General features: G+C 46.1%; 1 protein-coding gene and 1 pseudogene across 1 annotated transcript; one reads left to right on the forward strand and one right to left on the reverse strand.

The window, feature by feature from the left end:
- Nucleotides 1–843: 843 nt before the first annotated feature.
- Nucleotides 844–9,671, forward strand: LOC147002112 (thymidine kinase, cytosolic-like; annotated as a pseudogene).
- A 15,872-nt stretch (nucleotides 9,672–25,543) lies between these two features.
- On the reverse strand, nucleotides 25,544–27,325 carry LOC147002113 (uncharacterized). The gene is made up of 2 exons (XM_085827880.1): nucleotides 26,191–27,325; nucleotides 25,544–25,619 (listed from the first exon to the last, which is right to left on the reverse strand). The coding sequence occupies exons 1-2, from the start codon at nucleotides 27,210–27,212 to the stop codon at nucleotides 25,598–25,600; spliced, it is 1,044 nt and encodes a 347-aa protein (XP_085684006.1). The 5' UTR covers nucleotides 27,213–27,325; the 3' UTR covers nucleotides 25,544–25,597.
- Nucleotides 27,326–27,868: the final 543 nt, after the last annotated feature.

A 27,868-nucleotide genomic window follows, 5' to 3' on the forward strand; every position in this document is an offset into this window, starting at 1 on the left:
GTAATACCATGTGTATGCATATGGCACATTCCAAAGCCTCCAAGTGAGGCTACAGGGGAAGGCGAGCAGATCAGCAAATGGGAAAGGCCTGAGCACTGCTCCCTGGAGGAGGTAGCTGGTCACTGCATTTGGTCTTTCTAGGTCTGAGTCCTGAGCCCACATCCACCTCAAAAGTCCCCTCAGCTCCACCCATAACCACCACCATCAGTCACAGGTAGAAAGCCTACCACATGTACCATGAATGGTCCCTCCTCTCACTTATGATGGGGCTAAAGAAAGGGCAGAGGAGAGAGAGAAAGATCTCCAAAGGATAAAGCCTAGATTTAACCTTCAGGTTCACCACCATGGTCATTAATCTTCATGGTCAACTTGATTAGACTTAGGATCACCTAGGAGGCTGACTTCCAACCACGTCAGGGAGAGAAAGTATTTCCAGAAAGGTCTTAAGTAAAGCAGGAACACCCACCCTAAATACATTTGGGTTTCCACAGGCTGATCCGGGGCTAGACACAAAGGGTAACAGGAGGAAGTAGCTGACAACTTGGCAATGTCACCAGCCGCCTTATGCTCCCGCCCCCGTGTCTCCTCCACCATGATGGGTTATGTCCCCTGAGCCATGAGCCAAAAATCCACTCCTCCCTTGAATTGCTTTCTGTCAGGAATTTAGTCACAGCACCAAGAGAAGCCAACACAAGCCAAGAATCACTCATTGAAAACCCAAAGTCCAAAATGTCCCCAAACCTAAAACTCCTTGATTTCCAACGCAGCACCAGGCACCACACGTGGAAACCTATATAGTTGACTTAATGAGATGGAGCACAGTCAAAAACAAGCACATCAAAAATGGTGCACCAGGGGCTGGTAAGACGGATCCGCAGTTAAGAGTGCCTCTACAGCGTGGTGGCACATGTCTTCAATCCCAGCACTCGGGACGGGGGTGGAGCAGGGCGGGCGGGGGGGGGGGGGGGGAGGTGGCAGAGGCAGGCAGATTTCTGAGTTTGGGGCCAGCCTGGTCTACAAAGTGAGTTCCAGGACAGCCAGGGCTACACGAAACCCTGTCTCAAAACAAACAAACAAACAAACAAACAAAAAAAGAGTGCCTCTACAGCATTTCCAGAGTTTGGTGCCCTGCACGCACATGGCAGCTCACAACCATCTAAAACTCCAGTCCCCAGGGACCTGACAATTGGTGCACAGACACAAATGCAAGCAAAACACCCATACACTTTAAGTAACTTTTAAAATAGCATATCAAATTACCTTCAGGCTATATGTATAAGGTGCAAAAGAAATATGCACAAATTTCACTTTTAAACTTAGGTTCCATGTCCCCAGATATTTCGTCTTATATACTGCAAAAAAAAAAAAAAAAAAAAAAAATTAAATAAAAGAAAATCCACAGAACTCAAAAAGCTCAACAAGTGTCCAAGTGAGGTCGCCTCAATTCCACTTGGGAGAGAGAAGAAAGGAATCACAAGTGGGGAGGGAGGAAGGGAGAGACCTGGGAGGGACCTGGGAGGGAAAGTGGATGGGATGGGGGGGAGGGGGTAACCTGATGGGGTATTGGGTGAGGGAAAAGGACTGAAGCCCTGAGGGCCAGCAGAAAGAATGGAAACAGGCAACCTCAGGAAATAAGAGGTTGGGGGGATCCCCCAGAATGCACCAGAGACCTGGGAGGTGAGAGACTCTCAGGACTCAAAGGGAGAGACCTTAGATGAAATGCCCAACAGTAGGGAGAGGGAACTTATTCCAGCAGGAAGACAGGACATCAAGTGAGGGATGGGGTTGCCATCCCATAGTCACACCTCTGACCCATAATTGTTCCTGTCTGAAAGAATTACAGGGATGGAAATAGAGAGAAGCCTGAGGAAAAGAAGGTCCAGCAACAGGCCCAAAGTGGGATACAACTCAAGGGGAGGTCCCAAGGTTAGTAATAGTAACACTATTACTGAGGCAAAAAGGGATGTAGCATGACTGCCAAAAGACTGAAAAAGACCCAAAAAGCAGCCTAAAGAGTCAGGTGCAGGTATTTGCACCCAACCAATGGACAGAAGCAACTGACCCCTGTTGTTGAATTAGGGAAGACTGAAAAAAGCTGAGGAAAGGGGACCCTGTAGGAGGGCCAGCAGTCTCAATTAATCTGGACCCCCGAGATCTTTCAAACCCTGGACCACCAGACAGCATACACCAGCTGATATGAAGCCCCCCCAATACACATACAGTAGAGGACTTTCCGGGTCTGTGTTCATTCAGAGATGATGCTCCTAACCCTCAAGAGACTGGAGGCCCCAGGAGGTTTAGAGGTCAGGTGAGGTGGGGGTGGGGGCATCCACCTGGAGACAGGGTGGGGTGGAGAGTAGGTGTGGGACTTGGAGCAGTCAGAGGGTGGATGGGGGAGGGGGGTACAGGGAGTGGCATATTAAGTGTAAAAAATGAATTAAAAATAAAATAAAATTTAAAAAATTCTTAACCATAAAACACTTCTGATCAAAAGTACTTCAGATAAATACTCAACCTTAAAATACTTAACACAGAATAAAAAGGTGTAGCTGTCATTTGTAATTCCCACCAGGAAGTCGAAGCACGAAGGTTGGGTAGTCAAGCCTGGGCTACATAGGACAGTAATTTTAAAAACATAAGTTAAAATAAAATAAAATAAACAGGGCTAAGACATGGCTCAGTCAGTGAAGTGCTTGTCATGAAAGTATGAGAACCTAGCCTAGTCTCCTAGAATCTATATAGCAGTGCTAAGCATGGTGGCATGGGTCTATAATGCAGAGCTAGAGACAGAAAGGTCCCTGGGGCTTACTGACTCCTTTAGTTAGGGTTTCACTGCAGTGAACAGATACCATGACCAAGGCAACTCTATAAGGTCAACACTTAATTGGGGCTTGCTTACAGGTTCAGAGGTTCAGTCCATTATCATCAAGGCAGGAACATGGCAGCATCCCAGGCAGGCATGGTGCAGACAGAGCTGAGAGTTCTACATCTTCATCTGAAGGCTGCTAGCAGAAGACTGACTTCCAGGCAGCTAGGATGAGGGTCTTAAAGCCCACACCCACAGTGACACACCTATTCCAACAGGCCATACCTCCAAATAGTGCTACTACTTCCTAGGGAAGCATATTCAAACTATGACTCTGACCTTCTATCTAACCAAATTAGTGAGCTCCATGCAATGACCAATGTGGACAGGTGCAGAGGAATGACACTGGAGACTGACCTCTGACCTCCACATACGTGCATTTGCTGACCCACATATGAACACACACAAGCTGACTGGCCATCTGGTCATCTAAACGCTGCTTTTCTTACAAAAGAGAAAGAGCAAAACAATAAAATTATTTGCTTAGCATCAGGTAACTTCCAGTTAAGACAAAAAGAAATGTGAGGATGATCTGGCCATGACACCTGCCACCACCTTGGTCGCCAGGGTTGATGCAGGTGATCTGATTGGCTAAGCAGGTGTCCCCTTCCTCCCTCATCACACTGTGTACATTCCCCCTGAAGCTGCTTGCTTTCCCCAAATACAGAAGGACTCAGAATACTGAGTATCTGCTCTCCCTGTCTAAAACCTCTAAGCAAGCTCTCAGGACCAAAGGAATTTCATTCTACTGTGACCAATCTGTTTGAAGATTTGGCTGTCATCTCTCCTTCCTATGGTTCTGTTTTGTTGTTTTGTTTTTTGTGGGGCTTCTGTATATTTATTTTAGTTTTAGTTGGTTTGTTTGGTTTGGTTGTTTGGAGACAGGGTCTCATTATGTAGCACTGGCTGGCCAAGAACTCACTGAATAGACCAGGCTGGCCTTGAACTCACTCGTAGGGATCTGTCTGCCTCTGCCTCCCCAGTGCTGAGATTAAAGACATATGCTACCACATCCAGTCCTTGGTTCTAAAGGTCAAATAAAGAGCTTAGCTTAGGGTTGATCATAGGAAACTTGAATATGAGTGACTAACTTGGTTTTTAGTCTGTTCTGTTGAAGCCCACTGCTTAGACTACAGCATCCTGTGATAGTATTTAACTCTTTTATAGAAAGGAAAGCAGGGTTTCTCCATCGAACCCAGAACTCATGTAGCTCACCTATACAGCCATCTTGTTCCAGAGAGCTCTTGTCTCTGCTTTCCAAATGCTGGCATTGCAAGATGCTATCTTGATAACCCAGCATTTATCCCAGCCTCCAGCCGTCAACCTGTTTAGCATGAGTCTTTCTACACCGAGTCTTTTGCCAGCCCCTAAGTATCCTCTAATGTAATGTTCTTAAAAGTCAAACTTCACACCCAAATTAGCAATACCCAAGATGCTGAACTTGTAAATAAGGCAAAATCAGGTACACTGGTGTTTCTCATTATGGTGGTTTGAATGGAAATGAGTTCCATAGATTCACAAGGAGTGGCACTATTCAGAGGTGTGGCCTTGTAGGAATAGGTATGACCTTGTTGGAGGAAATGTGTCACTAGGGGTAGCCTTTGAGATTTCAAATGTTCAAGCCAGGCTCAGTCTCTCTCTCTCTCTCTCTCTCTCTCTCTCTCTCTCTCTCTCTCTCTCTCTCTCTCCCTCTCTCTTCCTGCTGCCTACTGATACAGATATAGAACTCTTAGCTATCTCTCCAGCACCATGTCTCTCTTCCTGTCATAACAATAAATGGACTAAACTGCAGATCTATAAGCCAGCCCTAATTAAATAGTTTCTCTTATTAGACTTGCTGTGGTCATGGTGTCTCTTCACAGCAATAAAAACCCTAAAGTATCCATTAATAGAGGATCCTATACATCTGACTGGCATGGGACATGGTAGACTGTTTGTTGATAATGTACAAAATGCCTCTCAAGAAAGCAAATATTTCAGGAGTTAGAGAGATAGAGCAATTGCTTAGCAAACTCAAGGCCCCTGGCTCAGTCCTCAGCTCTGGAGAGGGGGTGGGAGACAACACTGCTCTGGGTTGAAATTCCTGGGAAGACAGGTTTGGGTTTTGGTGTGTCTGTATTTGACTGGCTTTCTAGGGCCCTATCCAACTCTGAGACAGCATACTGTAAAAGCTGATGCCTTCTTCTTAGTATCCTTCTTAATTACTTTTCTCATTACAGAAGCAAAATACCTGGCAAAGACAGATTAAAGATTATTCTGGTACCCAGTTCCCAGGAATAAAGTGTTCATCATGGCAGGGGAACCTATGTGTTCAGCTCACTTTCTTCTTTGGATTTAGTTCAGGACCCCTGCCCAAGCCACCTACATTCAGAGTGTCTTTTTCCACTTAGATTAATTGTCTTAGTCAGGGTTTCTATTCCTGCACAAACACCATGACCAAGAAGCAAGTTGGGGAGGAAAGGGTTTATTCGGCTTACACTTCCATGCTGCTGTTCATCACCAAAGGAAGTCAGGACTGGAACTCAAACAGGTCAGGGAGCAGGAGCTGATGCAGAGGCCATGGAGGGATGTTCTTTACTGGCTTGCCTCCTCTGGCTTGCTCAGCCTACTCTCTTATAGAACCAAGACTACCAGCCCAGAGATGGTCCCACCCACAAGGGGCCTTTCCCCCTTGATCACTAATTGAGAAAATGCCTTACAGTTGGATCTCATGGAGGCATTTCCTCAACTGAAGCTCCTTTCTCTGTGATAACTCCAGCTGTGTCAAGTTGACACACAAAACCAGCCAGTACAATTGACCCCTTGTCAACTTGACACACAAACACATCACTAGTAAGCCTCAACCCTTACATTCTTATTCATCCCCAAGATCTAAATAACTTTAAAAGTCCCACAGTCTTTACATATTCTTAAAATTTCAATCTCTTTAAAATATCCATCTCTTTTAAAATCCAAAGTCTTTTTACAATTAAAAGTCTCTTAACTGTGGGCTCCACTAAAACAGTTTCTTCCTTCAGGAGAGAAAATATCAGGGCACAGTCACAATCAAAGCAAAAATCAATCTCCAACCGTCCAACATCTGGGATCCAACTCACGATCTTCTGGGCTCCTCCAAGGGCTTGGGTCACTTCTCCAGCCATGCCCTTTGTAGCACACACGTCGTCCTCTGGGCTCCAGATGCCTGTACTCCACTGCTGCTGCTGCTCTTGGTGGTCATCTCGTGGTACTGACATCTCCAAAACACTGCATGACCCCTTCAGTCTTGGGCCTTCAATTACAACTGGGGCTGCACCTTCACCAATGGCCTTCCATGGCCTCTCACAGTGCCGAGCCTGAGCTGCTGTGTGACCCCTTCATGCCTTCAAAACCAGTACCACCTGGGTGACCCTTACACATTACCAAGTCCCACTGCAGAAGGAGTACAACCTTGGCTATCTCTGGAACACAGCCTCTTTGTGCTTTCAGAAAACACTTCCCAGAAGATGTCACCTCAACGATGCTGGTCTCTTCTTAATCACTGCTAATTACTTAGCTCCAGCTAACCAGCATCAATAGTCCCAGTAATGCAAAGTTTTTGCTTTAGTAGTTCTGGTATCTTGTTAATCACAGCTGATTCTTCAGCCCCAGCTAACCAGAACCACAGAATCTTCACAACCAAAGTAACAATGGCCCTGAAAAGAGTCTTTAATTTTCCCTCTGAAATTTCACAAACCAGGCCTCCGTCTGCACTGTTCTCAACATTATCTTCCAAGCTCCTACACAACATCTGACAGAGCTCTTAACAACAAATGGATCTTCAAGCCCAAAGTTCCAAAGTCCTTCCACAGTTCTCCCCAAAACATGGTCAGGTTGTCACAGGAATACCCCACTCTGCTGGTACCAATTTGTCTTAGTCAGGGTTTCTATTCCTGCACAAACACCATGACCAAGAAGCAAGTTGGGGAGGAAAGGGTTTATTCGGCTTACACTTCCATGCTGCTGTTCATCACCAAAGGAAGTCAGGACTGGAACTCAAACAGGTCAGGGAGCAGGAGCTGATGCAGAGGCCATGGAGGGATGTTCTTTACTGGCTTGCCTCCTCTGGCTTGCTCAGCCTACTCTCTTATAGAACCAAGACTACCAGCCCAGAGATGGTCCCACCCACAAGGGGCCTTTCCCCCTTGATCACTAATTGAGAAAATGCCTTACAGTTGGATCTCATGGAGGCATTTCCTCAACTGAAGCTCCTTTCTCTGTGATAACTCCAGCTGTGTCAAGTTGACACACAAAACCAGCCAGTACATTAATTTAACCTAGACACTGCCTTACAGACATGTTCAGACATTTGCTTCCATGAGGATACTAAATCCCATCAAACTGACAATCGAGATTAACCAGCAGGCAGTCAAGGGTACCTAGTACAACTTGCAATTTAAAGCAGCTATGAGCTATCACACCTACCTGCCCCACCACACAGCCTGGCTCCCCCAGCAAGACATGGGGGGGGGGGCAGATCCAGGTTAGTCTTGGGCCCATGGTCTCAGGGGGGGAAAGTACCAAACTGATGAGACAAGTCTGGTGCTTTCAAATGTCCTAGAACAAGCACCTAGTTGTTAAGGGTGCAAAGGACATACATCGCAGCCATATTGATTGCCTGCCTGCCTGCCTGCCTGCCTGCCCCACGATGTGGTACAAGAGTCCCTGGATGTTGCTGTCATTGTCATATGACAGTTTCTCTCTGATATCATGGAGTTCTGTGAGGCTATGACCAACGAGAACAAGACAATGGTGGTGGACACACTGGAACAGACCTTCCAGAGAGAGGCTTTTTGTAGTACCTTGAAGCTGGTGCCCCCAGGCAAGAGCTTCGTGAAGATAACCAGCGCGTACTTGGAGTGCTTCCTGGAAGCTGCCTACATCAAATGGCTGGGCCTGATGGGAAAGGTGGGAATCATTGGTGCAAAACCAAGAGCCACACTGTGCATGCCCGTGCGTGCACCACCTCTGATACTTTCCAGTCTTCTGTCCAGCTCACGGTGCTGGGAAAGCCAAGGGAGGTCTCTGGTGCCAGGAAGCTCTCAGCCCTCAGCAGGTCCTGCAGTACAGCTATGCTGAGGCAGCACAGAGTCAGCCAGCTTCTTTCCATCTGTTGTCCCCAGAGAAGACTCTCAGAGAATAGCCCCAGAGGAGGAGTTGTGGCTGTTGAGCCTAATGCTGCCCTAGGAAAGACGCATCTGTCTATCACATTATTTTTTGGTTCCTCTCTTGGTTGCTAAGATGACCCACCCCAGGCTGCAGTCAGCCTGTGTCTGGTGATTTAGATTATTTCCCCCTGGAGGTGAGACCAGAGCCACATGCTGTTGGGACATGGGTGCTGTCATGGCTTTCACTGCTGAGTTTCGGTTCTCCCTGGGAAGTTTCTGTTCTCCCTGACAAGTCCTTGAACCTTGCTCCTCAGCAAAGCTCTGTCTCTTTCCACTGAGGATGGTCTGTACACTTTCCCCAGCCATCCTTTGTGTTGATAGCCCCTACTACATTTCACCAATGACCTTTAAAGCCAGTCTTTCATGTGGCTGGCACTGACCTTGTTGGGGCTTAGAGGCTGGGGCTTGGCTCTTAATGAGAAAGGGGAGTTGGTTTTTTAGGGGTATTTTGTTTGGTTGCTTTTGGAGTTTTCTTGTTGTTGTTTGCTGTTATGTATGAAATTAATAATTGGGATTAAGGGTTGATACTTACAAAAACAAACAAACAGAAGGTTAATCATCAGTGTCCTTTGGTGGAAGTTTCACATCATGGCAAATGGGGCCACCGACATCTGGCTGCCCCTCCCCAAGCTGCTTATTCTCATCCTGTTTAATGGTCACAGTGTCTTTCCCAATGGTAGTCCTGGTGAGGAGTATAAAGGAGCCACCCAGACTCACCCACCTGCCCCATGGAGTGAGTTCCTGTGTGTGCATTCCTAGGTAACACACATCCTGACTCCTACACGGATGACTCCATTGAGGAGAAGCAGCCCACAGGTGAGGTAACTCCCACACTTCCAGCTCCAGCTGCCACCACCCAGTCTGTAGGCGCTAGACCCTTAGAGCCAACTGTCAAGGCACTGTCCCTGCACCCACCTCCAACACACCCTACCATGCTGACTTGTCACTTCTGTCATCTTCCCTGCCATTCCCATCCCCTCGGCTAACACTCTGATCCACTTTTGTCAACAATGCTGTCAGAGAAGTGTAGAAATGTTTTGAAACCAAAGAGAAGATAATGAATGCTCCTGTAATACTATAACATACTAAACACACTGAATTGCACACTTTAAACTGCTGGGGTGTTTTTGTTGTTCTTTTTGTTTGTTTGGGTTTCTTTTTGGCTCTCGGTATGTATCCCTGGCTGACTTGATACTCACCATGTAGACCAGCCTGGCCTCAAACTTTCAGAGTTTGAAAGTGCTGCCTTTGCCAAGTGGTGGAAACACAGGCATGCACCACCAGGCCCAGCCTAAAATGATTCATTTGCTTATGATGTGTGAATTTAAACTCAATGTCAAACCAAAATCCTGGGCAGTGAAGCACACCTGCAGTCCCAGGTACCAGGGCTGAGACAGAAGAACCACTTGAGCCCAGGAATTCAGGGCTGGGTGTACTATGCCCATAAAGCAGTGGTGCTAAGGCTGAGACTGTGGCTCTGGTCTCTCAGGTGCAGACACTTACCAGTTTGCCTAAGGAGGGGAGCCTTTGCACTAGTGGGAAGCTGTGAACGTCCGGACTCCTGTGCAGGACCCACGTCTGTGAAGAAGTCTGCACTCCAGCCCTTGGAGAGCCCTTACTAGAAAGAGTAAGGCCCAGGGTTCCATGGCCAGCACAAAATCAAATAAAAGCAATCCCTTAATAGAAACCCAGGGCTCCTGGTAGAAAGGAATCTCCAACTATCCCAGGTAAGTCAGGCCCCTAATGGGAATGTGCTGAGGTGTGCAGAGAACAAGAAGGACAGATGTTTTGAGTGGGGCCATGATAGGTGGCAGGGCCAACCTGAGATATAATGGTTCAGGAAGTACCATATCATGGAACGATGGCGAAATGCTGCTGATCCCTGTTGGCCAATCTGATTCCATGAAGGTGCAGTCAGGCCTTTCCTCAGACCTTATCACCTTATCTGTGATGTTGGATGTTTACCAAGCACTTAGCCCCCATACTCAGACCAAGTGACTCATGGACCAGAAACAGTCTGGGCCACTTCTGAGTACCAGAAAGGGAAACCAGAGAACTCTGCCCACAGGGAGAGTGCTCACCAGTCTCCAGGACAGTCTCCTTGATTTGCATAAGGGTCTGGGCCCACAACCCACTTTCAACCCCACCCCAACCACAAATGTACAGCCTCTGTGCCTGCCTGACTTTGTTCCCTTTATGCCTTCAATATCTCCAAATCACAAGTCACCTGGAACCCAAAACTCAACAAGGTCAATACCAACAAGCCTTTTGCTATCTGACTCAGAATAAGCAATGCCCAGGGTTTAAAGTTCTGCCCTTGAATGTGTAAGAATGTCACCCTCCATTTGTCACCAATGAGGGCAAGGTACAGGGTCGCTGTGGATCTCTAGTACCTCTAGCCCACAGTATGGTATAGGCAAAGCCTCTCAGACTACCACCAGCCAAAGGATGCAAGAGTGTTCTTAATCAGGCTCCTCGGGAGGCCCTATAAGTCAGACAGAATCAAACAAGACCTACGGTGTGAAGTACGGGCAATTAGCTTAGGAATTCAGGAAGAGGGGATTTCCAATGTGGGTAAGAAGGGTGTGGCTGTAGAGAAGTACAGAGGAGAGTTAAAGGTGGCTCTGTGCCCAAAACAGGCAGCCGAACTGTGGGACAATGTATGCAGTAGTGATCAGTATAATCTGAGTAGAGATGTGTCACAGAGGATCTAAAATTTCCAATAAAAGTGAGTGTGGATGTAGTGAGAATCTATGAATAATGGGAGAATTATTACAGGGAGCACAGCAAAGATGACCACTCAGACACGGTGTTTAACCAATTAATGTCTTTATTCCAGCTGTCTGGGACCCCATCCTAATGTTTGAGGACCTAGGTGTGGTCCCGAGTATACAGAACATGAGGTTCTTACAGGCAGAAAGGCCTCATGGAGGCTTCTAGTTCAGCAGCAGCTACAGAGGGGCCTTCATAGAGTTAGCAGTTTGAAGACAACACTTTTAACTGAGGCTAAAATAAGTGATTAGGCAGCTGGGGAGGGGTTCCGAACAAACAGGCAGCTAAGATAAATAGCAGAAGGAGGTTCTGCACCAACAGGCCATTTTAACAAAGGCTAAAGATAAGTTAGCTAGGACATCCTGACCCTTTGCTCCTAGAATAGAGTTGGGTAATTTTCCATGGAATTCTCCATCAAGGAGACCAGATTCTAGTTAAACTTGGAAACAGGCCTCATCAAGAATACAAGACGGGGGAACCTCTGCACTGTCTTGCCCCATCACAGAATAAAAGGAGGCCCTGAGGAGGAAACTGGAGGCAGATGTGTTCTGACCTTCCTCCGATGCAGATGTGCAACCAGCTGAGACTGGATAGGTTCCCACACAATGGAGCAGAAGGGACTTAAGGGAATGTCTATAGGTTGGTGTATGGTAATGAGATCAGGGTTAGAAAGAGAGCCGTGAGCCACACCAGTTGCAAAATTTACGAGAGTTCCCACTCAGTAGTTAACACTCGTCATATTTTAATGCAGTGGCTTAAGACACAGACTTACCCCATTGGCCTTAAATGTCTGATATATCTTCTGTACCTCCCAAGTGCTTGGATTACAGGTGTGCATCACCATACCTGGCTTATGCAATACATGTGAGTTGAGGAGAAGTGTTGAAACAATGTCTTATGTTGCCCAGGTTGACCCAAACTTGCCTTGGTCTCTCCATCTTCCTGCCTCTCGCTCCTAAGTACTGGGACTACTGCATATACCACCATACCTGCTTGTTTAATGCAAACATGTTTCATCAATATTTTTTTGAGACACAGTCTTGCTATGTAGCCCAGACTGGCTTTTCTCAGGGTAATTCTTGACCTCCCAAGTGCCAGGATTACAGAGCTGCACCATCATACCCAGCTAAAAAATAAAAGATATGTAATGTCAGATAATCCATACGTAGCAATGCATCCCATTCTTAGTTTTGATAGATTTACTTGTCTTACTTTGTGCGTGAATGTTTTGTCAGCTTGTATATATGAGCACATCATGTGTGTGCTTGTTGGATCTGCTGGAACTGGGGTTAGAAATGGCTGGGAGGCACCATGTGGGGTCTGGGAATTAAGTGCAGGTCCTCTGCAAGAACGACAAATGCTCTCACCTATTGAACCATCTCTTCAGAACCCATGTTAAAGTGAACACTGTCTGAGGATGCTTTACACAGCTTGACCTTACTCTTCCTCAAGGCTGGACTGTGTTGTAAGGCCAGCCTCTGGGCTCCTCCACAGGCTAGGTTACAGAAGATAGCTTTTGGTGCTCAGCCAAGAGATGCTATTATCCTTATTCCTTGCCCTCCCTGGGGACAAACACTGCCTTGTGCAATCAGAAAACATTCTTCCAAGGGCTCTTCTCTGACCCACAGTGATGGGAAGTGATCAAAGTGGCTAAGCAGGATGTCATCTTATCTAAAATAGAGCTAACAAAAGGCCCAAGTTACTTTACAATCCAACCTAAGCCATTCTGGTGGCTGAAGCTCCTTCCTGCCCATTAGATGAAAATTACAGAAGACTCACACCTTTGTGGACTAAGACCCTGTACTAGTCCCCACCAGCCAAGACCTGGAGTCAAAATACAATCACTCACAATAAACCTCAAGAAGCTAAGACTCGGTGGCCCAGATGATGGGAAGTAGGCAAGAGAGAAGTAATGGCTTCCTTTCTCAACAGGCCAGTTTCATTTGCTGTGATACCAACGTTCCCTCTATCTTCAATTAATCCTTACATACAGAAAAGTAAGTTTTGGGCATGGTGGTGAACACCTGTAATTCCAGCTAAGGCAGGAGGACTATTTCAGTATCTAGGCCAGCCTGAGACTTCATAGGGAGTGGTGTATCAAAACAAAACAACCAAGTCATCTAGTTCTAATTAGTAACTTGCCTATATTCTCCCTCCCTACCCCAACATACCTTGCAAGAAAAAGAACTGACAAGCTAATCCTCTCTTATCTAGTCCTTTTGATTTTCAAGACAGGGTTTTCCTGTGTAGCCTAGGCTGTTCCAGAACTCACTCCATAGGCTGGCCTCACACTCCTAGAGATCCTCCTGCCTCTCCCCTCTGAGTGCTGGAATAAAAAGTGTGTGCCACCACTGTCCATCATATGTGTGTGTGGGGGGGGTCTTTTTGTTGTTTTCCAAATATTCTCTATCTTTGTGTAGCCAGTCAGGACCCTCATTCTATTTAAAGGCAGAAGGATTGCCAGATTGTAAAACTGACAATAAACCAGCCCCATGACAAGTACATATTAAATTCCAGTAGTCATGATGCTGAGGCAGGTGGATCACTACTTTAAGACAACCTCAGGCTACATGCCAAGACTCTATAAAGAAAGAAAAGAAGGAAGGAAGGAAGGAAGGAAGGAAGGAAGGAAGGAAGGAAGGAAGGAAGGAAGGAAGGAAGGAAGGAAGGAAGGAAGAGAGGGAGGGAGGGAGGGAGGGAGGGAGGGAGGGAGGCAGGCAGGCAGGCAGGCAGGCAGGCAGGCAGGCAGGCAGGCAGAGAGACAACAGAAAGGCTATTAATGTGTTTACACTGTAATATTAGGAATGGTGATCTTTACCTTTAATCCCAGCACTCAGGAGGCAAAGGCAGGCAGATTTCTGTGAGATCAAGAGCATCCTCATATACATAGCAAGTTCCAGGCTATATAATGAGACCCTGTCTCAAAAATAGCTGATTAAATAAATAAATAAACTGTAGTTTTGTCCTTTGCCACATACATCTGTATTCATTAGTATTCTCACCACACACTTGGGTCAGTTGTCTCTGCATTCATCCATCACTCCTTTAATCTATATATCCATTTCCCCTTCCACCCATCCACCCAGTAGTACAATCATGGCAAGTCTGTTATGAAAGTAACCAACCATTGACTTTTTTTTAATTAAAATACTATTATATCATTTTGCCTTTCCCTTCTGACATTCTCCTTGATCCCTCTCAAATTCATAGCTCTATTTTTAATTACTATATATATAGAGAGAGAGAGAGATAAACAAATAAACAAATAAAACCTGCTCAGTTTATATAATGTTACTTGAATGTGTATGACTTCAAGACTGACCACTTGGTACTCATCTATCCATCCAGTCATGTATTATCCCGTCATAAAGCTGTTTTCCACCCCTACTTTCTAGCCATCTGTATGTACATTCCCATAGTCGGCATCCAACCATTTACGTATTTCTTACCCCGTGTATAAAACTAGCGAATGGAAAGAGCTCCAACACTCAGCATTAGACTTCTTCAGCTTCTCTAGGTCTTTGTGTTTTTGAGCTTGTGTCTGTTTAGAAGGCGTCCTATTGCTGAAGATGCCGCCTGCTTTGTTTTCAGGATCTAGCGCAATCAGCTGGAACTTGGTTGGACGCTTCCTCCTTGTGAGATAGTCCTTAGAGCTGGAAAGTGCTCTGGAAGCTTGGGGGGAAGCTGACATCAGTAGTCTTATTCAGCTGTGGGCTCTGCGTGCTACACTACCAACTGGCCAGGCAAGACATGACATGTCCAGTAGTACAATCATGGCAAGTCTGTTATGAAAGTAACCAACCATTGACTTTTTTTTAATTAAAATACTATTATATCATTTTGCCTTTCCCTTCTGACATTCTCCTTGATCTCTCTCAAATTCATAGCTCTATTTTTAATTACTATATATATAGAGAGAGAGAGATAAACAAATAAAACCTGCTCAGTTTATATAATGTTACTTGAATGTGTATGACTTCAAGACTGACCACTTGGTACTAGGTAACCAACTGTAGAGGTTCTTCCATGGTGTTGTGGTTTGAATATGCCTGACCCAAGAAGTGGCACTACTTGTTGGAGTAGGTGTGTCACTATGGGTGTGGATTTTAAGACCCTCATCCTAGCTGCCTGGAAGCTAGAGACTGTCTAACAAATACCCCAACACTAGGCATGAGATGTTCCCTTTTGAGTTTCCTGCCTAGGAGTGAACTGCTCTATCCCAGTCACCTGAGTGCTCAGACATGAGTAATAACTTACACAGGTCCCGTGATGACTAAAGAAACTTAATAAGGAGCCAGGTATCGCTTAAGGGCTGTTGACCTTTCTGTTCTGGAAATCCTGGGAGATCCTAGTGGCCTGCAAGTGAGATAAGAATAGATAAGATAATGGGAGGTGAGATGCTGACAGCCACCTTTGCTTCTGTAAAATCTGCTTACCGCTAAGGAAAAGGGGCTGATGGCCTTTTTGTCATCCTACAAAGGGAAGGAAAGACTCCGAAGGAAGTAAAACAAAGTTCTTGCTGGTCTGTGAGTTAGGTGGATATCTGTAATGCATACCTTTCTATTGTCTGCCCTTGATATGTCTCTTAGCCTCCACTTCTGCACAACACACTGTATTGGCTCTAAGTCCTTCTGCTAGCAGTAAGAATAAATTCATTTAATCTAAATTTAAATTGAGTCTAAATCTCTGCTTTCTCCCCACGGTTTGAGTGCCATGACAGGGTCAAGAAATAATTGTGGGGATAAATATAATCAAAATACAGTTTATGCAAGTGTGAAAATATCATAATGAAATCTATTATTGTATGTAATTAATATAGTCTAACAAAAAAAAAAAAACTAAAAAGGGAGGGCAGCTAGATGGCTCAGGAAGTGAAGGCATTTGCCAGTAGACCAGATGGCCTGAGTCTGGATGGATGAACTCTGGGGCCCACACAATTGGAGAGAACCAACTCCTACAAATTGTATTCTTGCTTCTACGTGCTGTGGCACGCATATGCACACAACACACACACAAACACACCCACACACAATAATATGCATATCTTTAACTTTGAAAAGTAAAATTATTGAAAGAAACCTGGCAGGGTTTTTACAATCATCAAACGACAAATTCCACTTAACCAGTGGCCACCATCTTGTTCACACAATCACTGTTGTCATAACAAGACACCGTGGGTTGAGCCCAGAGTTGAATCTGCTCACAACCCAGGCTACTGCTAAGACGTTAACTCTGGAAGACTGTAGGGTAACAGTCTGAGATGAGAAAAAGTTAGGGAGACAGGGAGGCAGCAAATTTGCCTTGAGAAAAAAAAAAAAATGAGTGGAGACTAGCCACCAGGAGGCATTCTACAGGCAGCTTGGCCATAGAGTCAAGAAGCTGTCATTGGCTGCACTCAAATGCCCTCCTGACGCTGCCTGGGATTCTGGGCCTAGAAGGTTAGTTAGGAAGGTAGACAAGTCTCAGTTTCCTTCATCCACTGTCACAGTTTCACAGTGTACGTGCACACACACACACGTGTGTGTGTGTGTGTGTGTGTGTGTGTGTGTGTGTGTGTGTACATGTGTGTGATACATGTGGAAAACGGAACTCAACATAAAGTACCTTGGGTGTGATCTTCAGATGCCATCTACCCTGTTTTTATCTAGCAAGGACCCTCCCTGGAACCTGGGGTGCAATGATTCAATTAGGCTGGTTGGCCTTCAATCACTAAGGATATGCCTGCTTCTTCCCCACCATTAATGGGGTTATACACTTGAGTCACTAGACCCAGATTGTATATAGGTGCTGGGAGTTGAACTCAGTTGAACTCCTTATGCTTGCACTTTCCTAACTAAGCCTGGAGCTCAGTGCTCAGTTATCCAGGAATTCCATGTTCCACTTCCAGATCAGTTGGGGCTTAGCCAAGACACTCACAGGCTCAGTCACCTCATCTAGATGAGGATAAAGAGTCCAGACTCCCAACGTTCATCCCTGTGAAGCCTGTGGCACTTGAAGGCAGTGAGTTTAAACCACAGAGCCTGTTCTCTTGACCTCTCCTATGATAGACCTCTTATGCTTTCTCCAGCCTTCTGTCACCAGAGGAAGGGACTTGACTGAGTATCTCACTTCCTCATTTCTACATACTCATTGCTACAGACCTAGCAGCTTGGAGCAGCATACATATATTCCCAAACAGCCCGTGGTTCAGAGATCACATGGTCTTCATGACACTCCCTGCTCTCGAGGTCTCCACAATCAAAATGAAAGTGGCTGAGAAGCATCTGAAAAAAATGTTCAACATCCTTAACCATCAGGGAAATGCAAATTAAAACAACCCTGAGATTCCACCTCACACCAGTCAGAATGGCTAAGATAAAAAATTCAGGTGACAGCAGATGCTGGCAAGGATGTGGAGAAAGAGGAACACTCCTCCATTCCTGGTGGAATTGCAAGCTTGTACAATCACTCTGGAAAATCACTCTGGCAGTTCCTCAAAAAATTGGACATAATACTACCGGAAGATCCAGCAATACCTCTCCTGGGCATATACCCATAAAATGTTCCAACTTGTAGTAAGGACACATGCTCCACTATGTTCATAGCAGCCTTATTTATAATAGCCAGAAGCTGGAAATAACCCAGATGTCCCTCAACAGAGGAATGGATACAGAAAATGTGGTACATTTACACAATGGAGTACTACTCAGCAATTAAAAACAATGAATTTATGAAATTCTTAGGCAAATGGATGGATCTAGAGGATATCATCCTGACTGAGGTAACCCAACCACAAAAGAACACACATGATAAGACACATGATAACACACTCACTGATAAGCGATATTAACCCAGAAATTTAGACTACCCAAGATACAATTTGCAAAACACAAAAAACTCAAGAAGAAGGAAGATCAAAATGTGGATACCTCGTTCCTGCTTAGAATGGGGAACAAAATACCCATGGAAGGAGTTACAAAGTTCAGAGCTGAGACGGAAGAAAGGACCATCCAGAGATTGCCCCACCCGGGCATACATCCCATATACAACCACCAAAACCAGATACTATTGCATATGCCAGAAAGATTTTGACAACAGGGCCCTGATATAGCTATCTCTTGTGAGGCTATGCCAGTGCTGGCAAATACAGAAGTGGATGCTCACAGTCAGCTATTGGATGGAACACAGGGTCCCTAATGGAGGAACTAAAGAAAATACCCAAGTTGCTGAAGGGGTCTGTAACCCTATAGGAGGAACAACAATATGAACCAACCAGTACCCCCCCCCCAGAGCTGTGTCTCTAGTTGCATATGTAGCAGAGGATGGCCTAGTCCGCCATCAGTGGGAGGAGAGGCCCTTGGTCTTGTAAAGATCATAAGTCCCAGTACAGGGGAATGCCAGGGCCAGGAAGCAGGAGTGGGTGGGTTGGGGAGCAGGGCAGGGGGAGGGTATAGGGGACTTTCAGGATAGCATTTGAAATGTAAATGAAGAAAATATCTAATGAAGAAAAGAAAGAAGCCGGGTGGGCAGGCGTGGTGGCGCAAGCCTTTAATCCCAGCACTGGGGAGGCAGAGGCAGGCAAATTTCTGAGTTCAAGGCTAGCCTGGTCTACAAAGTGAGTTCCAGAACAGCCAGGGCTATACAGAGAAACCCTGTCTTGAAAAACCAAACAAACAAACAAAAACAAAAAAAAAAGCCAAAAAAAAAAAAAAAGAGAGAGAGAGAGAAAAAAAGAAAGAAGAAAGAAAGTACCTGGGAGAGTTCTCCTTTCTCAAGGACCTGGAGGCAAACTAGCTTCTGAAGTCACTTCGATTGTTGAGAGAATTCAATGCCATGTCGTTATAGGACTCAGATTCCTTAGCTGGAGTCAAGCAAGGCCCTTCCAGCCCAAAGAGTCCACCCGTTTTCCTTGGCTTGTGCTTTCTGATTCTTGGGATTCTAAGCTCTCTGGCTCACTTCCTGCACCACCCCTTCCCGAGTTTGTAGCTGTTGTTTGTTTTCTCTTTTTAGATAAGGTCTAGTGTAGCCTAGCCTGGCCTCTCACTGTAACTCTCCAGTATGCCTTTGTCCTTTTGATTCCCCTGCCTGAGTGCTGAAATGATAAGCATAAACTACTGTGCTACATGTCATATGCTGCTAGGGATTTTGTTGTTTTGCTTTTGTTTTTCAAGACAGTGTGTCTCCCTGTAGCCCTGGCCTTCTTGGCACTGGATCTGTAGACCAGGCTGGCCTGAAGCTAACACACTCTGCCTCCCAGAGTGCTGAGATTAAAGGCAGGCATCACCACCCTGCCCCTCAGCTAATGCTAGAGATCAAACCCAGGATTTCCTGCATGCTAAGAAAATATACTACCAACTGATTTACAGCCCCAGTCTTTCCTCTCTGCCCAATTTTCCCTCCTCTTCTGATTTCCTCTGACCTCATTTTCTCCCTCACCTCTGTTCCTCCTACTGTAACAGGGTCTCAGACCCTCAGAAGGCCCAGGTCTTAGAACAACTGACTCCAATTATGGAAATACCACTCAGGCCACAAAACTTATTGAGGAGAGAGCACCACCTGCCAAATGAAAACAAAGACTTAATCCATCAAAGCCCATAGTTCTGGGAAAGTCTCTAAATGTACTAACCTTGCTTTTGGCTTCTGTGGTTCCGCTTCTGGCTAACTGTGCTTGTTAACTGAAGTCTGTCAACAAGAATATGGGTTTTGTGCTTAAAAGCTCACCCTGAAATAATCTCTGGCCAGCTAATAAAGACTTCCTATTGGCTTAAACTTATGTAGAGCAAGCAGTCTTCTCTAGTGGAGACCCTATAACATTCTGCCTTTGAGGGTCCTGTGATTGATTACAAGGCTCCCAAACTGATTGTGTTTTAAGGTCAATTAGCTTGGGGTCAATTTCAGATGTAAAGTCCTTTTCCGGCAGTACTCAGATAACCTGAAGAAAGGGACCTGCAGCATCTACCCAGAGCCTGTCCCCACAAAGCTCTGCCACCAGCACCAGCCTTCAATATCTTCACTGCAGACGCAAAGAAGTCAAGATCCTCACAGCTGCACAGGCAGACGCCAGCTGACTTCACTAGGGCAGACAAATTCACCATCAAAGCAGGTTCCAAGAAGCACAACTTGTGGGAGTGGCCAACCGATGACTGGTCCAGCTTGAGACCCATACCAAGAGAGGGAGCCCACCCATGACACTGCCTGGAAGACTAGGAACCGGAGGCTGGAGAGCCCAGAGTCCCACAACAGAACCAAACACAATTCTCAAAAAAAAAAAAAAAAAGAAAGAAAGAAAAAAAGAAAAAAAACGAAAGAAAGAGAAAGAAAGAAAAGAAAAGGAAAAAAAAAAAAGAAAGTCAATGAAATAATTCCTAATAATACTAAGCTATACTAGTAGACCCAAGCCTAGCATAATTGCCATCAGAGAGGTTTCATCCAGCAACTGTTGGGAGCAGATGCAGACCCACAGCCAAACACACTCAGGAAATCCTGCAGAAGAGAGAAAGAAAGGATTGTAGGTACCAGAGGGGTCAAGGACACTACAAATCGCAGAACCAACTAACCGGGGTTCATAGGAGCTTATAAAGACAGAACTGATATCAGGGAGCCTGCATGGGTCTGACCTAGGTCCTCTAAATATATGTTCCCATGTATAGCTTGGTCTTCTTATGGAATTCCTACAAGTGGGAGTGGGCGTGGCTGTCCTTGACTCTTTTGACAGCTTTTGAAACCCTTCTCCTACTGGCTTGCCTCAGCTGGTTTTAATATGAGGGGATGTACCTAGTCTTATTGCAACTTGGTATGACATATTTATTTGATATCCCTGGAAGGCCTGCCTTTTTCTGATGGGAAATAGAGGAAGAGTGGGTCTAAGGGATGGGGGGAAGCTAGGGGGGTCTGGAAGAACAGTGGGGAGGGGAAACTTCGATCAGGATGTAATATCTGCGAGAAGAATAAAAAGTAAAATAGAATAGAAATCAGGTGCCACAAGCTTGGGACACAGACTGCATCTGGACTTTGAAGAAGCCCACATGTGGCCATGCTCAGGGCTCCCCTACCACACTTTTCTTGTGACTATATTTAACCCTGCTGGGAGACAAGGCCACTTAACCCATTTTGCAGATGAGGAAACGGAAGGCCTCTAAGGGCAAAACATTTGTTCAGGTGACAGGTGGGATTTGTGGTAACTCTAGAATGACACATTGGTACCCAAGAGACCAGGTGGGAACCCCTCCACTTCTCACTAACCCAGTGGCCTCTGCCCTCTGGATGATCTACAATTGCTAAGCCATGGGACCAGTCCTGGACCAATTCAATATGCAGGGACCTTAAAACCTACCACTCTCCAGAAGGCCAGAGTGACAGAATGGGGAAGCAGTCTCCACGCCCTGCAGAGTAGGACATCTGTAATAGAGGATATCTTCATCAGACCAGGAACTTACAGTCCACATAGCAACTGTGCAGGCTCACTTCAGAGATGCTGTCCTTTCTTCCGGAAGAGCATCTGCTTCTTCTTCTGATACAAGTGCAAGTGCAGGAGTTGGAGAGGTGGCTCAGCGTATCCATCAGAAAGATACTTGTCCACCAAGCATGAGGACCAGACTTCAAATCCCCAGAACTAAAACTAAAACACAAACAGGTTTGGTGCCTTCTGCTTACGCGCAGCATTCCAGAGGCAGGAACAGGAGCACAACCATAACAAGCCGACTGGCTAGGATAGCTAGAATCTGCTCAGTAAATAAAGCAAACGATCAAGAAAGACACCCAGAGGCGACTTGGGTCCTCAATATGCATGTGCACACTCACTTGTGCATGAAACACCTGCCATAGGCATGACCACAATTGAAAGTGCGTGCATGCATGTGTTTGGCAAAAAAAAAAAAAAGTATAATAAATAAAATGCAAATGCTCCTCAGCTTCCGTAGTTGAAAACACTATAAATCAAGAGTACGTTTTACTATATATCCAATTTATCAAACGTCACGGCTTTGCCCAGCTTACTGAAAATGTGTTCAAAAGCCAACCTTCGCCAACAGTTGGGCAAGACCATTTGTCAAATAAAACCCATTACATAATAAAGACCAAAGACCAAAACAGCTCAAGCCATTTGCCTCACAGAGTTTGTATCAGAATGCCAGCTGCTTCCCCTCAGTAGCTCTGCTGACTGGAGCCACAGGTCACTGAAGCTGCCATCCTGGAAAGAGCTCAAAACTCAAAATTGAAACACATTGTCTTAGTTGGGGTTTCTATTCTTGCACAAACATCATGACCAAGAAGCAAGTTGGGGAGGAAAGGGTTTATTCAGCTTACATTTCCATACTGCTGTTCATCACCAAGGAAGTCAGGACTAGAACTCAAGCAAGTCAGGGAGCAGAAGCTGATGCAGAGGCCATGGAGGGATGTTCCTTACCTGCTTGCTTCCCCTGGCTTGCTCAGCCTGGTCTCTTATAGAACCAAGACTACCAGCCCAGAGATGGTCCCACCCCCAAGGGGCCTTTCCCCCTTGATCACTAATTGAGAAAATGCCTTACAGTTGGATCTCATGGAGGCATTTCCTCAACTGAAGCTCCTTTCTCTGTGATAACTCCAGCTGTGTCAAGTTGGCACACAAAACCAGCCAGTACACACATCAAGTCAAAAATCTTAAAATGGGAACCCTTTGCACACTATCTGTCCTTGGAGCCATACTCCAGGCCTGTCAGAACCAATCAGTGTAGATTCAGTGTCCACATGTCCAGAGTATCTGAAAGATGTGCCTTTGTGTGGTGGCTTTTGGTTCAGTTTGTCTATTTGGCTATTTGTGGGGGAAGGGGTGTGTGTGTGTTTATAGGAGTACTAGGCATTGAACTTATTCAAGGCTTATATGAGAACCTTCTGCATGATGGACCATGCTCGCTGAGTTACATCCATAGTCTCAGGGCTTCTTAAATAGAATTCTGAAAACTGGTCAAAGCCACTAGACCAGTAGTTTCAACCTCATTTTATGGTGATCCCCCAACCATTAGATTATTTTTGTTGCTATGTCATAACTGTACATTTGATACTCTTATAAATAGTATCATAAATAGTATTATAAATAGTATATAAATATCTGTGTTTTTCGATGGTCTTAGGTGGCCCCTTTTAAAGGGTCACTTGACCCCCAGGTAGAGAACCACCTTACTATACTTAATTCTAAAAGACTTCTGGAATCTCTTCCTCCTGGCACTAGAAAGGCAGAATCTGAAAGAACCTAGTGGGGAAACCCCCACCCAACTCCCGATTCAGCGTGCACCCAAGAATCACGAATAGAACACAACACCTTGATGTAACAACACGAGGTATTTTAATGGCGGAGCTCCGGGTCGAAACGTATCTCACACAGGAGACAGTGGATTCGACCACGAGGCTTGGAAGCTAGGGGTTTTTATAGAAAAGGAGTGGGGCTGGGGGAGGAATTGGCGCGGTTTTACATGATTGGTCCATTTAAACATCAGCAGCCTGAGGTCAGAGGGGTGGGAGATAGGGAAGCGATGGGCCTGCCCGGGCGTCCTGGTCTGTTCTGCTATGTTCTCAGCCCCAGGTTTCAAAGCTCACAAACAACTCTTTGGGCTATTTGACATACATTACATGAATCACAGGTCTCAAGTTTTATTTCCTTTCATTCCCCTCTTCTTCTGTTTAGACTAATTCTAATCATAGAATTTTAGAGATTGGTGTCCCCTAACTCTTCATCTACCTGAACTATAGGTTGATATTGCCTTTGAAGAACCATGAGTTTTACTGTATCAATTCTACTCTGGATAAAAGCCATTCCTCTATTTATTATACAGGGGCCGAAAACTAAAGCTAAGCATATCATAAGGATTGGTCCAGCTACAGCGGAAATCAAAGAAGTTATCCAAGATGGTCGTGATTCAAACCACGACTCAAACCACCCCCGTTGAGCATCCCGTTCCCGTTTCCTTCGCTCTAATCTTTTTCTCAGTTTCTGCATAGAGTCTCTAACTATTCCTGTATGATCTGCATAGAAGCAGCACTCTTCTTTAAGGGCAGCACACAGTCCTCCTTCCTTTAGGAACAACAAATCAAGACCTCTCCTGTTCTGCAAAACTACCTTAGACAGGGAGGTCAAAGATTTTTCTAAAGCGTCAATGGACTTCTCTATTGCCGCTAGGTCTTCATTGACAGCATCCCTCAAAGACTGAATTCCCTGTCTTCCTTTTATCAAAGCTGACACTCCTGTCCCCACTCCTACTGCCATACCTATTCCCAAGAATGCAGCCAGGGTTAAAGTAATTGGTTCTCTTTTCGACCGCCGGCCAGCATAGCTTTCTTCTAAACTGGATGCAGGGTGATAATATACGCGGGGTAACAGCTGGATCATGACACAAAAATCATGAGATGAATTAAAAACCTTAGTTGATACACAGGGAGTAAGTCCTGTATTGCAAGCCCACCATCCAACCGGGGAAGGTACAAGATAGTAATTAGCTTCCGTTCTGGACACGGACTGAATTTGTCCGCATAGGTGTTTGTGAGTGGAAGGTGGGGTGCCTATACAGAGACCTGGACTCCTCGCAGATACTTCAGTCAGGGTCAGTTTTTGTCCTGTTCCCCAAGAGCAGGAAGTATGGCTGCTGGTTCTGTTGAAATCTCCATTGAAAGCAATTTCTTCATAATAAGGCGGACCCGAGGTCAGGCATAGCCAGCAGTCCTCAGTAGCCCTTGGATCAGTTTTATTAAGGGCATAAAAGGCTCCTCTCACTAGGTTAAACATCCTCTGTCTTGTTGAAGGAATCTCAGGGGTAATAATTAGAGGTGCCTGAGGAGTGGGAGGTTGGGTGATAGCAGCCATACTAAGAGGGTCCGCAATCACCGGAGTAGGCTGAGGAATAGTATGGGTGAGGGGTGTGGACTTGGTTGGGGGGCCTAAAGGATTGTAGGGGGTCTCTACTTTTAGTCTGATGGTGAACAATAATCCCTCATCATATCTTTCCTTGTAAATCCTAAGACCCCAGGTATACCCTTTTGTCCATCCCAGAGCTCTTTTCCCTGGTTCAGTAAAGGTGACACGGAGCGGATGGCACCAGTCAGTACACTCGTCTAGGTCGAATCCTCCAGGTACATAAGACGCTAGGGAATAGTTGGCTGTTACTTTAATATAGTCCCAGCTTGAGGAGGGCTTCCAGTGGGCTGTACCTGAAGTCTCGCAACCCCAGCTCTTGCAATAGAAGTCAGCCTTACCTCCACATGTTGGATTAAGGGATTGACTTCGGTGGGGCCCGGGACAGACATAGAAGGGATGGGTTCGAAGCATACTTCTATCCCTTTGGTTAGAGCAACCACCCCATGGGTCTCTCGAATGTTTTTCTACGTACGGAGGGGGTGTTAAAGGTGCCCTCTGAATGTCAGAGTACCCCTCCAAGTCCCATCCAGGAGGGGCTCCTATAGCCAACTTACAGATGTCAGGGAAAAGATCAGGCCACCAAGTCCACAGAGGGTGTACCTCGGCGATTGTCCATACAGTCCTACCCCCCTCATTGAGTACCTCCCACGTTTGTTGAACAGGACTGTGGGGGTTGAAGTCCTTTGGGATCGCTCTTACGAAGCAGGCGCAACTTAAAAGGGTTAGTAGTCTTCTCCAAAGTCCACTCATCATGGCTGACTCCAGGGGGTGCTCTCTTGACGTGGGATGCGTGGACCCAAGTGGGGATTCCTTCCACTTTGACCGCGGTGGGCGTTGTCAGTAGCACCAAGTAGGGTCCCTTCCACCTCGGTTCTAGGTTTCCCGCTCGGTGTCTCCTCACCAGGACTGCGTCTCCTACTTCAAACTGGTGCGGCACCTGTGTGTCACCAGCAACATAGGTTTCTTTTAGCTGTTCCCAGACCTCTTTTCTTACTATTTCGAGAGCTTTTAATCGAGCCAAAAGACTAGAAGAAGGAGAGAAAGACACATCCGGGTGATTCCTATCCCCTACAGTCATAAAAATGGGTGGGGGTGCCCCATACATTAATTCAAATGGAGTTAGGCCAAGGGGTCCAGGTGTATTCCGAACCCTGAACAAGGCATAAGGGAGAACGGCTGTCCAATCGCTTCCACCGGATTCTAAGGCTATTTTAGTCAGAGTCTCCTTTAGCGTCCTGTTCATCCTCTCTACCTGTCCTGAACTCTGGGGTCTGTATGCACAATGTAATTTCCAATTTGTCCCCAGTTGCCTGGCCAATCCCTGACTTACCTGGGAGACAAAGGCAGGTCCGTTGTCTGACCCCATTACCTTAGGTATCCCAAAGCGGGGAAGGATTTCTTCAAGTATCTTCTTGACCACTACATTAGCTGTTTCTTTCTTGGTGGGGAACGCTTCGACCCATCCCGAGAAGGTGTCTATAAAAACTAGGAGATATTTATTTCCATACCTAGCCGGTTTCACCTCAGTGAAGTCAGTTTCCCAGTAGGCTCCAGGCCTGTCTCCTCGCAGTCGTTTTCCTTCCTGGAGCCTGCTAGACCCAGCATTGGTAAGTGCACAAGCACGGCAGTTTTTTACTATCTCCTGCACAATTCTCTTTAATCCAGGAATGTAATAGGGGGACTTACTAACCAATTTTAGTATTTTTTTAGTTCCTAAATGAGTCAGATGGTGTATGTTAGCTAAGTAATCTCGCCCCTCTTCTTCTGTGAGGGTTCTTTTATTAATTTCCTCAGCAGTGGGCTGTTGGGTTCTCACCACCAGAGTCATTGGCCCTTGGGCTGCTTTTTTAGCTTCTTGGTCTGCCATTTGATTTCCTTTTTCAACGGGCCCAGTTCCCTTCTGGTGTCCTGGGCAATGGATAATTGCCACCCTACGGGGCAGATGAACAGCTTCTAATAAGCTGAGAATTTCTTCTTTATTTTTGATATCTTTGCCGGCAGACGTCAGCAGTCCACGGTGTCGGTATATTGCTCCGTGAACATGAGCCGTGGCAAAAGCGTACCGGCTGTCAGTATAGACATTAAGAGTCCTTCCTTCTGCCAGCCTTAAGGCTTGAATTAGTGCGATTAGTTCTGCTTTTTGAGCTGATGTACCCTCTGGCAGGCTGCTGGCCCATATGACAGACTTTCCATCTACTACTGCTGCCCCAGCCCTCCGCTTACCTTCTACCACAAAGCTGCTTCCGTCTGTGAACCAAGTCATCGCCCCTGGCCAAGGTTGGTCTGTGAGGTCTGGCCGGATTCCAGTCTCTTCTGCCAGTATCTCTTCACACTTATGTGCAGGGGCCTCGTCAGCCTCAGGTAGTAAGGAGGCAGGGTTGAGAATGGCTGGGGGTGCGAAACTTACTCGCTCTGTCAGCAATAGGCTCTGGTAATGCGTCATTCGGGCGTTGGTCAACCAGCGGTCCGGTGGTTGCCTGACGATGCTCTCAAGAGAGTGTGGGGCCACTATGGTAACATTCTGGCCCATAGTCAGTTTGTCAGCATCTCTTACTAGCACAGCCGTGGCTGCTATCGCTCGCAGGCAGGAGGGCCATCCACTGGCCACAGAGTCCAGTTTCTTTGATAAGTAGGCTACCGGGCGCTTCCATGGTCCCAAAACCTGGGTAAGAACTCCCCTTGTCACTCCATTTCTTTCATCAATGTATAGGGTGAAAGGTTTGTTTAAATCTGGCAGGGCCAATGCTGGAGCCTGCAGCAGTGCCTTTTTGAGAGTTTCAAAGGCTAGCTGATGTTCCCTGGTCCAGGTGAATTCCCCTTTCTCTTTGGTTAGTGGATACAAGGGAGCTGCCAGTGAGGCAAATCCGGGAATCCAGAGTCTGCAAAACCCGGCAGTCCCCAGGAACTCTCTTACCTGGCGAGCAGTAGTAGGGGCCGGGATCTGCATAACAGCTTGTTTTCTGGCTTCTGTGAGCCACCGTTGTCCATCTCTCAGGACATATCCTAGGTAGGTCACTTCTATCTGGCATAACTGAGCCTTTTTAGCAGAGGCCCGATACCCCAGCTTACCTAACTCGCCCAGGAGGTTATGGGTCCCAATTTCACAGTCCTCGCGTGTTTCTGCAGCTAGGAGCAGGTCATCTACGTATTGCAAAAGAGTCACCTGTGGGTTATTGGCTCGGAAAA

This window comes from Mus caroli, unplaced genomic scaffold (genome assembly GCF_978045245.1).
Source record: "Mus caroli unplaced genomic scaffold, Mus_caroli_1 scaffold_11, whole genome shotgun sequence".
Taxonomy (NCBI): domain Eukaryota; kingdom Metazoa; phylum Chordata; class Mammalia; order Rodentia; family Muridae; genus Mus; species Mus caroli.

Excerpts from the sequence above, each read along its gene's own strand:
- LOC147002113 (XM_085827880.1), bottom strand. The coding sequence starts at position 27,212 with ATGGGCCAGAATGTTACCATAGTGGCCCCACACTCTCTTGAGAGCATC. Across the intron at positions 25,620-26,190 it reads ACTGAGGTGAAACCGGCTAG|GTGCCGCACCAGTTTGAAGT; the intron begins GTATGGAAATAA and ends GGTGACACACAG.